Source organism: Pseudorca crassidens, chromosome 5, assembly GCF_039906515.1.
Source record: "Pseudorca crassidens isolate mPseCra1 chromosome 5, mPseCra1.hap1, whole genome shotgun sequence".
Lineage (NCBI taxonomy): Eukaryota > Metazoa > Chordata > Mammalia > Artiodactyla > Delphinidae > Pseudorca > Pseudorca crassidens.
Window position 1 is genome coordinate 94,343,605 of NC_090300.1, and position 14,755 is coordinate 94,358,359.

Below are 14,755 nucleotides of genomic sequence, written 5' to 3' on the forward strand. Positions count from 1 at the left end.
ATTGCACACTCTATGGTTATAACTTGGGGAATTTACTGCTGGCAGAACCTTCAAGAAAAATATTTTAGTTGGAAATAATAGTAAAGTCTAGTTAGTGATATTCAAGGAACCTCATGAATTGTAAATTCAGCTTATGAATAAAAAAAATACAGCCCAGCTCTATTTATTAGAAGATGCTTATATATTAAATAAGTGCATCAGGGTCCTTATAATAATATTATAAATATTCTATTGTCTGAGGGAACACCACTTTCTTAAAAGACCATATTCTGAGCAGGTACCGCCCTCAAACTATATGCCTGCAGGGATGCTTCCAGTAGCTGTGATTTAATCAGCACACCACTGATTTTTGGAGGGACATTAGCTCCTTTAGCCCACCAGGATTCTATTAAGTGCTTTAGAAGAGGTAATCTAATCTACTGAATGGCCTGAAAGATCAAAAGCGCCTCCAAACACAAGCAACTCCTCCACTTCTCAACCATAGGGTCAGGGAACTGGGAATATTATTTCAACTGCTTAGGAAAGGTAGGTGAAAGTGCCGGGCAGAGGACAGGCAATTATCTCTCTGCTGTGTGTTAAGCAGCATTTCGCCTGGCTGTTAAATTACTTCCAGCTGTTGGCAACAATTTTCTCCTCATCATGGCGGGAACGAGAGACCCTGGCAAATGCTGAAGAGCAGCGCGAGTCGCTGATTAAATCCAAGATCCAGCTGGAGGCCAGCGTCCAGGCGCTGCCTGCGTTGGGGGTTGGGGGGAGGAAAAAGAGGAGGTAAATTCCCAGCTGACTGCCGGAGGGCGGAGAGTCGAAGATGAATGTTCCGCGTCCAAGAAGAAAGAAATCGATGACCTGGAGACACTATTGGCAAAGTCACAGAAGGAGAAGCGTGCTTCAGAGTACAAGGTACTTTTTCTATAATGTCAGGAAGGCCTAGATGCCTGAATTCCACACTCTCAATCGGGCTCCAGGACCAGACTTGCTCTGTTTATATTAATTAACACAGTGGTCCGCAACTTTACAGCACTGGGAGTCAGAACTGGCATCAAATGAAGGATCTGGTGAACTGTGCCATCCTAATTCAAAGTTCCAACTTGAATTTATGGAACCCCACTTAATCTCCCAAATGAAATGTTTTCATTTGTTCCAATCTAATTGCATGTGAAATCTGATAGAAAGAGCAAAATGGTTTCATTGGGCCTCTCTAAGTATCCTCTTTTGGAAGGAGAGGGAACAGGATGCAGTTTATTGAAAGGTGATTTGGGACACGTCTGAATTCCCACCTCTGTCGTTGATTTGGAGCTTGACCTTGAGATGTCATTTTAATTCCAGCTAAGGACCTTAATGTTTTGTTCATTTTAACTGAGGTTTTTATCTTGTGCATCTGTGTATAGACTGAAGTCAGCTGAGGGGTCTGTATCAAACCTTTGATAAAAAAAAAAAGTCTCCAGAATAATATCGTAATTTTGGCATATGATTAAATAGCAACTCTTGTACATCAGTTCCCTTTCATAAAAAGCACTTGGACCTGATATAAATGGCTTACACCTTTGCCTATTTTATCAGCTGGAACTCTCTTTAACTGCCACTTTCTTAGGATTTGAGGCACAAGATTAATATTGCCCTGAATACTCTAAAGAAAGCTAAATTACCTTTAGTGGTGTTCTTGTTATACAAATAATACGGCACTCTGAATACTGGCCATCCACTGACCTATGCTGATAATATATATATATATATATATTATATATATATAATATATATATATTATTATATAATATATATATATATATTATATATATAATATATATATATAATATATAATATATATTATATATATATATATAATATAATATATATTATATATATATATATTATATATATATATATTATTTTATATATATATATAATATATATATATTATATTATATTATATATATATATATATAATATATATATATAGTGTTGGTATTACATGCTGGGGCATGTAATATATATATAATATATATATATATATATATTATATATATTATATATATATATAATATATATATATATTATAATATATATATATATTATATATATATAATATATATATATTAATATATATATATTTTTTTAATTAATTAATTTTTGGCTGTGTTGGGTCTTCGTTTCTGTGCGAGGGTTTTCTCTAGTTGCGGCGAGCGGGGGCCAGTCTTCATCGCGGTGCGTGGGCCTCTCTTGTTGCAGAGCATGGGCTCCAGACGCGCGTGCTCAGTAGTTGTGGCTCACGGGCCTAGTTGCTCCGCGGCATGTGGGATCTTCCCAGGCCAGGGCTTGAAACCTTGTCCCCTGCATTGGCAGGCGGATTCTCAACCACTGCGCCACCAGGGAAGCCACTATGCTGATAATATTTGATTAACCAGAATACCCCATTCCCCGACCAGGAGAGCTAACAGATCATTTGTGTCTGTGTGTAAAAGAAAAAGTGAATTTAGAGTTTTAAAAAGTCCATCAGGAATTTGGCTAAATTTAGTTCTTTATAACAGTGGATACCGCATGAGATTTTTGGTCCTAGAAAAGAGAGGAGATGGCCCTTAGTGTTTATACCCCACCTTCCATAAGTGGCTCTCAAGGAACTGTTGTCGTCTTCTCCCCACAGGTTAAGAATCTGACTGAGGAGGTGGAGTCTCTCAGTGAGGACGTCAGCAAACTTCAGCGAGCAGCCAGGGTGCGCGGGAGGCCTGCCAGCAGACCCTGGAGGACCTGCACGCGGAAGAGGAGAAAACCCTCACCCTGAGCAAAACCAAGCTGACACTAGAGCAGCCAGCGAACGAGGTCAGTAGTGATATGTCTTGCTAGTTAGCTGTGTGTCTACATCTGTACAAACCTCCACTTTTTACTTAGTTCATTTATCTTGACATTTTCAGGAAAACTTAGTAGCATGGTTAGTTTCCCTCATTATTTAGAAATAAGAGGTGAGCCACTACAGTAGAAGAAGGGCCCCAGCATGTAATCTGTCTGTTTTTATATGCAACTTTCACACAACCCTGGGCAGTGGGAGAACACTGAGATGAATCGTGAAGGGGTATCAATCTGACTGACTGTTCCCGACAGAACCTGGTGTTTTGCCCCGCAGATATGTTGGCGCTTTATCTGACACTAGTACTGAAGGATTGCTTTAAGGCCCTGTTGTGTCTCCAGCCATGCACTGAGGTTTATTAAAGTAAAAAGATATGTAAGTCACAAGCTGTGTTCTACCAACACTATTGGAAAACACTTGTAAGATTCTGGAGATGGTGCCCCTGTTCTGCCTCCAAATACCTTGTGAAATAAAGATGCTTCAGACGAGTCTCAGTGGTTAGGTTCATCACTCTTCCTGTTTCCTCCCAGCTGACACTGTGTGCATTCACTGTTTTATTAGTCCCCAAAGCTTAGCTTTTATTAAATTGCTGACAAGGGTGGTTAGGGTTTTTTTTTTTTATTATCTGCTTCTTTTTCCTCATGCCTTTCTATCAGTTTCCTCTATTACCTATTAGTCGTCTGACTTCTCTTCCTATTTCCACTGATACATATCTCACAAAGCCTCAATATGGGGATTTATTGGTTGTGTGCAAACAACACACACACTTGTTCTCTCGCAGAGTTCATTTATCTTCAGGTTTTTGCATATGCCCTCCAGAAATTCTCCCTTCTCCCCTATTCGAATTTTATATCTTTTGCTAGTCACAGGAAATAGCTTCTATTGTGGCAAAGTAAATATATCACTGAAAACTAGCCATATTGTAACTGTTATTTAGCCTCCCGCTAAGCTAACCTCAACATCATGGTTGGCAACACTACAGACAGAACTTGAATGTTCTGATCACCTTGTTGGAGGTACCAGAATATGACACAATGTTATGGACCATAGAGGGTACCAAGGTGGTAAAGGAGGGTGTGGAAATCACGCCATGTGAGATGCGTTTGAAAGGGTCAGTGATACTGAGTTGGAAGACTCAGGACAGCTGCCTAATATTCGTGAATGATCATGTGGAGACAGATTTGCTTGTGCTGCTCCAGGGAGCAGAGCTTAGGCCGGTGGGATGAACTTACAGAGACTACTTTGGCTTCTTATGAAGAAGTGCTCCTGAGTAAATGGACTTATCTACCCATGAAGTGAGCTGCCATGTGAAGAAGTGAGCTTCCCATCACTGGAAAGCAATCAAACAAGGACTCACTAGACATCTATTATTGGCTTCTTCTGTAGGCTAGAACACGTATTCCTTAATCTTTAAAGTTTTCCTTCATCACCATGATTTCTAGATTCTTTTGTTGTCCTATTGATGTGTACAATATTTATTTTAAAATATCTACATAACTGGGCATCATTTACAGACTCTGCTTGTATTTTTCTTTCTTTTTCCAGAAGGTAAGTGGTTAATGAACACATCTAGTAAAGTATAAACTTTACTTATTTATTGGGCTCAATAATGTCTCCTTCTGTCAGCTTGAGGGTGCCCTTGAACAGGAGAGCAAAGCGAGAATGAACTGGGAAAAGGAAGAGTGCAAACTGGAGGGCGAGGTAAAGCTGAACCGGGAAAGCATGGAGGACCTGGAGAGCAGGCAGCTGCAGCTAGCAGGAAAGCTGAGGAGGTGAGTCACCTTTCTGTTGACTCGAGATTCTGGGAGACCTTTTATCGGAGGAAACAGCTCTCTCATGTCATTTATCCTCATGACCCTAGGGCCAGATGTCTTAAGACCTGAAGGGGAGGAAAGAAGGATAACAAGCCTAGGAAATTGATTTTTTTTTCTTTTGCTAGACTTTATGTGAACTTTCTTTTTATAATTATGTAATAACCTACAAGAAAGTAACTGAGAAGGCTGACCAGTAGATGCGAATGAAAGGTGTAAGGCACAGGAGATGCGAATTATTGGAATTTGAAGTTACAAGTCAAAATAAAAATCGCTCACTTCTTTTACTCATGATGAGACCAATGGCCTAAAGTAAAAAAAAAAAAAAAAAGAAAATAAATCCTAATATGAAGTCCCATATAACATCTGATCATTTAAAAAAAAACAAAACAAAACTTATTTGCCAGATATAACCTCATTAACATTTATCTAACTTTTTTTGGTCAAATAATTTACCGTATAAGTATTAAACCTTAAAATTGAAAGCAAAACATAACATGATCAAAATCAGTAGACCTTCAGTTCACATGGATTCCCAAGGAGCTCAGGGCAAGACGGCCCTCTCAGTTTAGTTTCATCATTCAGTGAAATGGATTTTCTCACCTTGTCCCTTTTGTCTTCCTCTGTTCAGCTAGACTTTCTTCTTCTTCTCCATATTTTAAAAAAATTTTGGCTGAGCTATGCAGCATGCAGTATCTCAGTTTTCTGACCAGGGATTGAACCTATGCCCCCTGAAGTGGGAACCCGTAGTCTTAACCACTGGACTGCCAGGGGAGTCCCCAGCTAGACTTTCTTCTAACGATTAGGGATTTTCCAGTTATTTGGAATAGATCAAATAAGAGAGGGAAACAGTGAGATCTAAGAGTGAGATAAGGCCAGGTTAAAGCTGGGAGCCCACTGGTTATTGGAGCCCACAGTGAAGAAGAAAGTCAAGTGAGCAACTATGAGCTTCTGGTTTTCCTGTCTGTGTACATGAGTTTCCATTACACATGCTTGTGGTCAGACTTGATTAATAGCCTGCCAATAAGTTACTGAACTTGATAGGTGTTTCCGACCTGATAGGTAGGAAAAGATGAAATAAGTAACCCTATGAATGTAACGGAACAGTGAAAGGTAAAATGATGATAGAGTTCCCTAAGCATTCAATTTTGAAGATTGTGTTTCAGCTCAGCAAAGTGAAAATGATACTCTATGTCCTTGTAGGCCACAGGTCAAAGAGCTCTGGCATTTCAGAAACCCATGTTTTCAGGAAATGATAAATTTATTATACAGCATTTTCTCTAAATGGACCTATGTATATATGGAGACAATACATGAAAATGTGGCATTTTAAAATGGTGATGACAGGATAGATTACTTAATAAATAACACAGATTATAAGCTCTTCATCTTCTGAGATAAAAGTTAAATTTCTTCCTCACGCTATTCACACAAACACAAAATCCAGTTTCATTAAAGAATTAAATGCAAAAATCAAGCTTTAAAATCATTAGAAAATGCAGCATTATTCACCATAGCCAAGATATGGAAACAACCTAAATGCCCACTGATGGATGGATGGGTAAAGAAAATGTGGTGTATACATTTAATGGAACATTATTCAGCCTCTTTTTAAAGGAAATCCTGCCGTATGCAACAACATGGATGAACCTGGAGGACATTATGCTAAATGCAATAAGTCGGTCACAGAAGGACAAATAGTGCATGATTCCACTTATATGAGGCATCCCAAACAGTCAAACTCATAGAAACAGAGTAGAATGGTGGCATCCAGGGGCTTGGAGGCAGGGGGAAATGTGGAGTTGCTCTTCAATGGGCATAAAGCTTCCATCGTGCAAGATGATTAAGTTCTAGAGATGATTAAGTTCTAGAGTGACATACAATGTTGTGCCTATAGTTAATAAAATTGTATACTTAAATATTTGTTGAGAGGGTAGATCTCCTATTAAATGTTCTTCAATTAAAAAAAAACAGCAAAAACCATTAAAAAACAAAACCATTAAAAGACAATATAGGTGGTAAGTCTTAGGAAACTGGCAGGTCAGACTGAATGAGTCACAAAAATCCAAAGGCATAAAAGGAATATATTGATAAATTTGATGTTGATACCTCGACATTTTAAACATTTATGTGGCAAAAGCCAACATAAATAAAACTGGGGCAAATTAGAAAGTGGGAGAAATATCTACAGCAGATATCAAAAAATAAAGATCAAGAGTATTAAAGGAAAATCTATAATTCAATAATTAGATGAACAACCTAACAGAAAAATGGGCAACGGACACGGTTCATTTGTTTTATTGCCCATTTTAAAATCCTCATAGTTGATAACATGCTGTCCTCACTAGTAAACAAGGACATTCATTATAAAACAATGACATACTAATCTGTTAGATTAGGAAAAATTTAGAAGTGTGCTAATGTTAAGTGTAAATGTAGAGAAATAACCTCACACTGCTATTGGAGGCCAAAGGGCAAGGTTATAAGTTTTTAAACACATACCTATACCCGACGCACCAATTCCCTGCTCAATATCCACTCTGTAGAGACACTCACATGTACACAAGGGTGCATGTATATGAACAGCATTATTTGTAAAAGTAAAATTTGGGGGAAAACCTCAATGTTTATTAATAGGGAAATGGATAAATAACCACATGATATCTAAATCATAAACTAGTATGTCACAGTTAATTTTTAAGTGAAGTAATCTATGTGTAGGCCAACATGGAAAAATCTCCATGTATTATTGGGTTAAAAATGTTGTAGAATTATAAATTCAAATGTATACAGTATTATACCTTTCACAGTAAAGAAAATGAAACTATTTCTACTGATATATAAGCACAAACATATGTCAATCCTCAGAAAAATGTCTGGAGGATTCACACCGAATTGATTATGGTGGTTACCTCTAGGCAAGGAAGAGAGATTGGGTATAATAGCCAAGAAGACTTCAGCTATAGATGTAATAGTTGAATTTTTTACAGTGAATGACTTCATGTGTTATTACTATAATTTAAAGAATATTTAAACAAAATGTTATTACGCTGAGCAATTCCACTTGATACCTCTTTTCCCTAACAGGAAAGAATCAGAAATGAATCAGATGAGCTCAAAGGTGGAGAATGAGAAAGGCCTGGTGGCTCAGCTTCAGAAGATGGTTAAAGGGCTCCAGGGAATCATTTATCAAATACCTGTGTGCACCTGTAGTTAGATCCATGGGTGATGATTGACTTCAGTGACAAACGCTCTGCAAAGGTACCCATAGCTCTAGCCAACTATAGATGAGGCAGAAAAGAGCAGTGGTTGAGAAGGTAACCTGGCATTCTATAGATACGTGACTCTGGAGAACATTACTGTTTAAGCTTAGATTTCCTAATCACGAAGGTAATAAAAAAACAAGTAGCTAATTTGTTGAACGTTTGACATAAACTAAGTATTGTGCTAAAACCCTGGACATCTACATTTTTACTCATTAATCCTCCTGACAACCTTTGAGCTAAAATTAAATGCAACAGTACATTTAAGTGGTAAGCTCAGTGCCTGACCCATGGTAAGCATTCAATGCTACCAATTTAATTTTTTATGATGATTAGTTTTTGTGCTTAGAAGGCAATTATGCTGAAAATCTGTCTTGTAGCTACTTGTAGCCTCAAAACATTATTTGATAATGGGCAGCTATTTATAAGTTTGAGACCAGGCAACTGTTTTATACTATATGACCACATTATAAAGTAATTTAAAGCATGGATACGTTTAACTCCTCATGTATACATGCAGATGGATTTTTTTCCTTTGAAGGTAAGTAGTTATCTCACTAATGTAACTATTATTCAAAATAATTTTGGAACTTTTTTCTGATTATTACCTTCTGAGATATTTTGAGCCAAATTAGACCAGTCTCACTACTTTATGGGTAAGCTTTCAGACAATATTAATCTCCAAGTGACTGCCTATCATATTCACCAGACTTCTCTTCAAATGATACTTTATCCAAAAAATGTTCAATTTATCCAAAATACAAATTTTCTTACCCTGATGATTTAAAAAATACTATCTAAAGGTTATTTCTTTTTATTTTTAATGTCTGAAACATTTATATTAACATATTTCCATACAAATAACCCAAAGAAAGTTTAGTATTAGTTGTTTTTTGTTTGTTTTTTTATACTGCAGATTCTTATTAGTCATCAGTTTTATACACATGAGTGTATACATGTCAATCCCAAATGCCCAATTCATCACACCACCATCCCCACCCCCCCGCTGCTTTCCCCCCTTGGTGTCCATACGTACGTTTGTTCTCTACACCTGTGTCTCAACTTCTGCCCTGCAAACTGGTTTATTTGTACCATTTTTCTAGGTTCCACATACATGCATTAATATACGATATTTGTTTTTCTCTTTCTGACTTACTTCACTCTGTATGACAGTCTTTAGATCCATCCACGTCTCAACAAATTTCATTCAACTCAATTTCATTCCTTTTTATGGCTGAGTAATATTCCTTTGTATATATGTACCACATCTTCTTTATCCATTTGTCTGTCAATGGGCACTTAGATTGCTTCCATGACCTGGCTATTGTAAATAGTGCTGCAATGAACATTAGGGTGCATGTGTCTTTTTGAATTATGGTTTTCTCTGGGTATATGCCCAGCAGTGGGATTGCTGGATCATACGGTAATTCTATTTTTAGTTTTTTTAAGGAAACTCCATACTGTTCTCCATAGTGGCTGTATCAATTTACATTCCCACCAACAGTGCAAGAGGGTTCCCTTTTCTCCACACCCTCTCCAGCATTTGTTGTTTGTAGATTTTCTGTTGATGCCCATTCTAAGTGGTATGAGGTGATATCTCATTGTAGTTTTGATTTGCATTTCTCTAATAATTAGTGATGTTGAGCAGCTTTTCATGTGCTTCTTGGCCATCTGTATGTCTTCTTTGGAGAAATGTCTATTTAGGTCTTCTGCCCATTTTTGGATTGGGTTGTTTGTTTTTTTAATATTGAGCTGCATGAGCTGTTTATATATTTTGAAGATTAATCCTCTGTCTGATGATTCATTTGCAAATATTTTCTCCCATTCTGAGGGTTGTCTTTTGGTCTTGTTTATGGTTTCCTTTGCTGTGCAAAAGCTTTTAAGTGTCATTAGGTCCCACCTGTTTATTTTTGTGTTTATGTCCATTACTCTAGGAGGTGGATCAAAAAAGATCTTGCTGTGATTTATGTCAAAGAGTGTTCTGCCTATGTTTTCCTCCAAGAGTTTTATAGTGTCCAGTCTTACATTTAGATCTCGAGTCCATTCAGAGTTTATTTTTGTGTATGGTGTTAGGGAGTGTTCTAATTTCATTCTTTTACATGTAGCTGTCCAGTTTTCCCAGCACCACTTATTGAAGAGACTGTCTTTTCTCCATTGTATATCTTTGCCTCCTTTTTCATAGATTAGTTGACCATAGGTGCGTGGGTTTATCTCTGGGCTTTCTATCTTGTTCTATTGATCTATGTTTCTGTTTTTGTGCCAGTACCATATTGTCTTGATTACTGTAGCACTAAAGTTATTTCTAAAGAAATGTTTCAGAAATGTTTGGTTCAGTGACAGTATTGTTATAAATAAAGGTATTGGATCCCAAGATAACTAATTAGAAGGGGATCACGATTACCTGGATGTGGAAATCATACATTTTTTGGCACCTTCTCTGTCATAACTCATCTACAGATTAGATAGACTTACTTAATGGGCTGGTCTAGAAATTAGCTTCCTCTCAGCAATCATACTCATTTAATGAAATTTTTAATATTCTAAAATAGAAGTTATCCTTTTTTCCCTATACTCTAACCTATGCCTAATTATTTAAGGTGATGTTAATGACCATCCTTGTTTTTTTTTAAATTTTATTTTATTAATTAATTTATTTTTGGCTGTGCTGGGTCTTTGTTTCTGTGTGAGGGCTTTCTTTAGTTGCGGCGAGCAGGGGCCACTCTTCATCATGGTGCGCGGGCCTCTCACTGTCGTGGCCTCTTTTGTTGCGGAGCACAAGCTCCAGACGCGCAGGCTCAGTAGTTGTGGTTCACGGGCCTAGTTGCTCTGCGGTATGTGGGATCTTCCCAGACCAGGGCTCGAACCCATGTCCCCTTCATTGGCAGGCAAATTCTCAACCACTGTGCCACCAGGGAAGCCCACCATCCTTGGTTTTACTGTACTGTCCCACAATGATGCTATCAAGATTTGTCGAGCTCTTTGCCGTTACACTGAAAGACTTTTGGGCTCTGAGAGTTCTTATCACTTCTTTTCTTTGTCTTATAATTCTGCTTCTAATGATATCAGATTACTATCCAATTTAGTAGTCTCATTCCTCCACCAAAATAAAATTATTTTTTATTTCAATTTTCCTGCTACCTTAAATCACCTACACACTAAGAAACCAAGTAACCAGGTTTGTCAGAATTGTGTGTAAAATTAAATTGATGCTTGTGAGTTAGCTGCTTGAACTCAAAATATTTAGTCTATTAATCAGATTTTTGCCCAAGTTTCCAATAGTTGAGGTTGTCAGGTAAGCAAATTCCAGATAAATGAGGTATTGTATATAACATTCATCATGTTATTTTTTTAATAAGCTCTCTTTAAAATGATTCCTTGTTATATGAAAAATATTTTCTATTCCTTTGGAAAGTGCTCTTTATTAAAATTTCCTCTTCATGTATATAGTATAATGAGGTTGCTTATCACCAAAGCCTGGGAAATTGAGAGGAATTACAAATTTTAATCCTGCTCTTGGTATTGGTTTGGATCAAATCATTTAATTTCTCTGTATTCTATCTTCTTTAACTATAAAATGAGAACCAAAAGTGTTAGTTGTGAAAAATAAAAAAAAATACAGTAGAGCTCTTGAATATAAAATATGCTACAAGTGCTTAGTAAAATCAAAATTATTTATTGCTACAGGCTCAGATACAGGTTTTGAAAGACGAACTGGAAGCTTAAAGGACCACTCGAGCCAAGGTAGAAAGGGAGAGAACTGACCTCACCGAGAGCTGGAAGACCTGAATGAGGGGCTGGAGGAGACAGCAGGGGCCAGTTTGGCTCAACTGGAAATAACTAAGAAACAAGAAACAAAATTCCAGAAGCTCCGCTGAGACATGGAAGAGTCCACACTGCACTTTGAGGCAACCTCTGCCTCTTTGAAGAAGAGGCACGGAGACAGCCTGGCTGAGCTGGAGAGCCAGGTAGAAAATCTACAACAGGTCGAGCAGACACTGGAAAAAGACAAGAGTGACCTGCAGCTCAAAGTGAATGATGTCCTGACCCATGTTGAGCAGATGACCAGAGCTAAGGTAAGGAACATTGCCAAGCCCTCCTTGAGGATTTAGGACATGGAAGTAGGCAGAGGAGGGGAAGGAAAAGAAAGTTAAAGCAAATTGATGACTCAGAGTATTTGCCAGTGGAGGCTAGAAATCTTCAGATTGGCTGGATCAGGTCTAATCTCAGTGATTGTTAAAGTCACATGACCATCCCCTGAAGGTAGCCTGACAGTGGCTTCTGGTTTCATTGGAATTCCAGTCCATGTTCCTTGTGAGTCTCTCTAGTGATGATGTAGTAAGTAGACTGGACAAGTGAAACCACTAGCTCATGAGTGGTGCTTCTCTCTTGAAGGATGGCTTTGAGTTGGGAGCACTCCACGGTGGGGCTCAGGTACTTTGAGTCCTTCTGAACAAATGGCGGCACAAATAGCTTTGCGGGGAGGAGAGAACTTTTTCTCCTTCATGTCCTCTGGCATCTCTTTAACGAGCCAACACTAGGAGAAACTTTATCACATGTTCCTTCTTCACTGAGCCCATTAATCTCTACACTGCCAGCTCTCATCTTGAATGACTAGTATCAGATCACAGGTGAGAGCTGCCTTACCTCCTGGCAGTTGAGAGGAGCCTTGCTTGAGGTCACACAGAGCAAGTAGCTGGTGCCAAATTGTCCTTGTGAGCAGAATTTATAGTCACCCGGGAAAGGCGAACCAACAATAAAGCTTGATCTTTATGGACGGTGGTCAGAAAAATGTAGAATTTCTTCAGCTACTGAGTGACTCCTGAAACGTTTAGCATTAATTTCCTTTAAAGACCACGTTGAGTAGAAACACAACTACCCTGCTTTTCCTTCTCTTTCTTTCCACTGTCCCTGCCAACCCACCTCCAATTATCTTAGAATATAAATCTAGTGAGGACTTAGGACCTCTCTTCCTCTGTCTCTTCTGTATTCTGCATTTTGTATCGATTCTGTCCTCAACAATGAAAATATTCTCACTCCTTGCCCTTGTAGGCTTCATCTTCTTTTGTCAGCCCAAGTGAGCCCTGGAAGACCTCTCTCTCTTCATACTCTTTGCCTCTCATTCATCCTCAGGAACTCTTCTGTTTCTGTACATTTTAGTAGGAAGTCATAAAATCATAAAACTGTTGATAGGTTCACCATAAATCCATACTAATTAGGTGTGAATTTTATACTTTCCAACTTCCTATAGAATTTCATTGCTGCTCAGAAGTTCTTTGTTCTTCTAACTCACTTTGTTTTATTTTAGAAGAAAAACAGACTTCTAACCCTGCCTTTCTAAATCCTTCCTTTTAATAAATGCTGCCTTTCTGAATCCTTCCTTTTAATAAATGTTAACATCTTACTGATAAGATTAAGACCATTAATTATAACTTCTCTCTTCACCTTATAAGCTATTCACTCATCCATTTATTTCCTTCTTGTTCCAAAGAATAAAATATTCTTCCACATGGGCATTATTCACCCACTGCCAAAAACAAAAGGCTTTTCCACACTAAGAATGGTATTTTGAGAAAAAAGCAAAGTCTGTCCATATCTGTCTTAATCTGACTCCTTGACCAAAAAGTAATGTTCTGTTTATCTACTGATATGTAACAAATCACTTAGAGTTAAAACAATAATTTATTATTCTCTCTCTTGGTTCTGGAGGTTGACAGGCTTATCGCAGATAGCGGTTGAGACTGGAATCATCCGAAGGTTTACTCATTTGTGTGTCTGGCTCCTGGGCTGGGATAGCTAGACAGTTGGGGGCTGGTTGGAAATCTCTCTTTTTGTGTGACCTCTCCATGTAGCTAACTTGGGTTTCCTCATAGCATGGCAGGCATAGGGGAGTTGGACTTCTTACATGGCAATTCAGGGCACTAAAAGCAAATATTCCAAGAGACCAAAGGTGCAAAAACTCTTGTGAGGAAGGCTTACAATACAGTGGAGTGATTCTGTGTGACTCCCAACAGTGATGAGTCACAGGGGTAAGGTCTACACATGGCTGCAAATACTAGAGACTGTGGCTCCCTGGGGGGCCATCTTTGGGAACTAGTTCCCACAAGTAGGTATATACCTCACTACATCCTACTCCTTTAACCCCTGCAATTTCTTTTATTTCCTCTGATTATATTTAAAGTATTTTCTTTTTTTTTAACATCTTTATTGGAGTGTAATTGCTTTACAATGATGTGTTAGTTTCTGCTTTATAACAAAGTGAATCAATTATACATATACATATATCCCCATATCTCCTCCCTCTTGCGTCTCCCTCCCACCCTCCCTATCCCACCCCTCTAGGTGGTCACAGAGCACCGAGCTGATATCCCTGTGCTATGCGGCTGCTTCTCACTAGCTATCTGTTTTACATTTGGTAGTACATATAAATGTATGCCACTCTCTCACTTCGTCCCAGCTTACCCTTCCCCCTCCCCATGTCCTCAAGTCCATTTTCTACATCTGCGTCTTTATTCCTGTCCTGCCCCTAGGGTCTTCAGAACCATTTATTTATTTATTTAGATTCCATATATATGTGTGTTAGCATACGGTATTTATTTTTCTCTTTCTCACTTACTTCACTGTGTATGACAGTCTCTAAGTCCTTCCACCTCACTACAAATAACTCAATTTCGTTTCTTTTTATGGCTGAGTAATATTCCATCGTATATATGTGCCACATATCTTTTCTCAACTCATCTGTCGATGGACACTTAGTTTGCTTCCATGTCCTGGCTATTGTAACTAGAGCTGCAATGAACATTGTGGTACATGATTCTTTTTGAATTATGGTTTTCTCAGGGTAT

General features: G+C 38.1%; 1 protein-coding gene across 1 annotated transcript in view; it reads left to right on the plus strand.

Moving 5' to 3' along the window:
• Positions 1-14,755, plus strand: part of MYH15 (myosin heavy chain 15) — a 168,509-nt gene that overhangs the window by 90,739 nt on the left and 63,015 nt on the right. Inside the window, 8 exon segments of the mRNA XM_067737164.1 lie at positions 654-742; positions 745-900; positions 2,639-2,696; positions 2,699-2,814; positions 4,466-4,611; positions 7,738-7,849; positions 11,598-11,676; positions 11,679-11,986. Of these exon segments, the coding sequence (XP_067593265.1) occupies positions 654-742; positions 745-900; positions 2,639-2,696; positions 2,699-2,814; positions 4,466-4,611; positions 7,738-7,849; positions 11,598-11,676; positions 11,679-11,986 (1,064 nt within the window).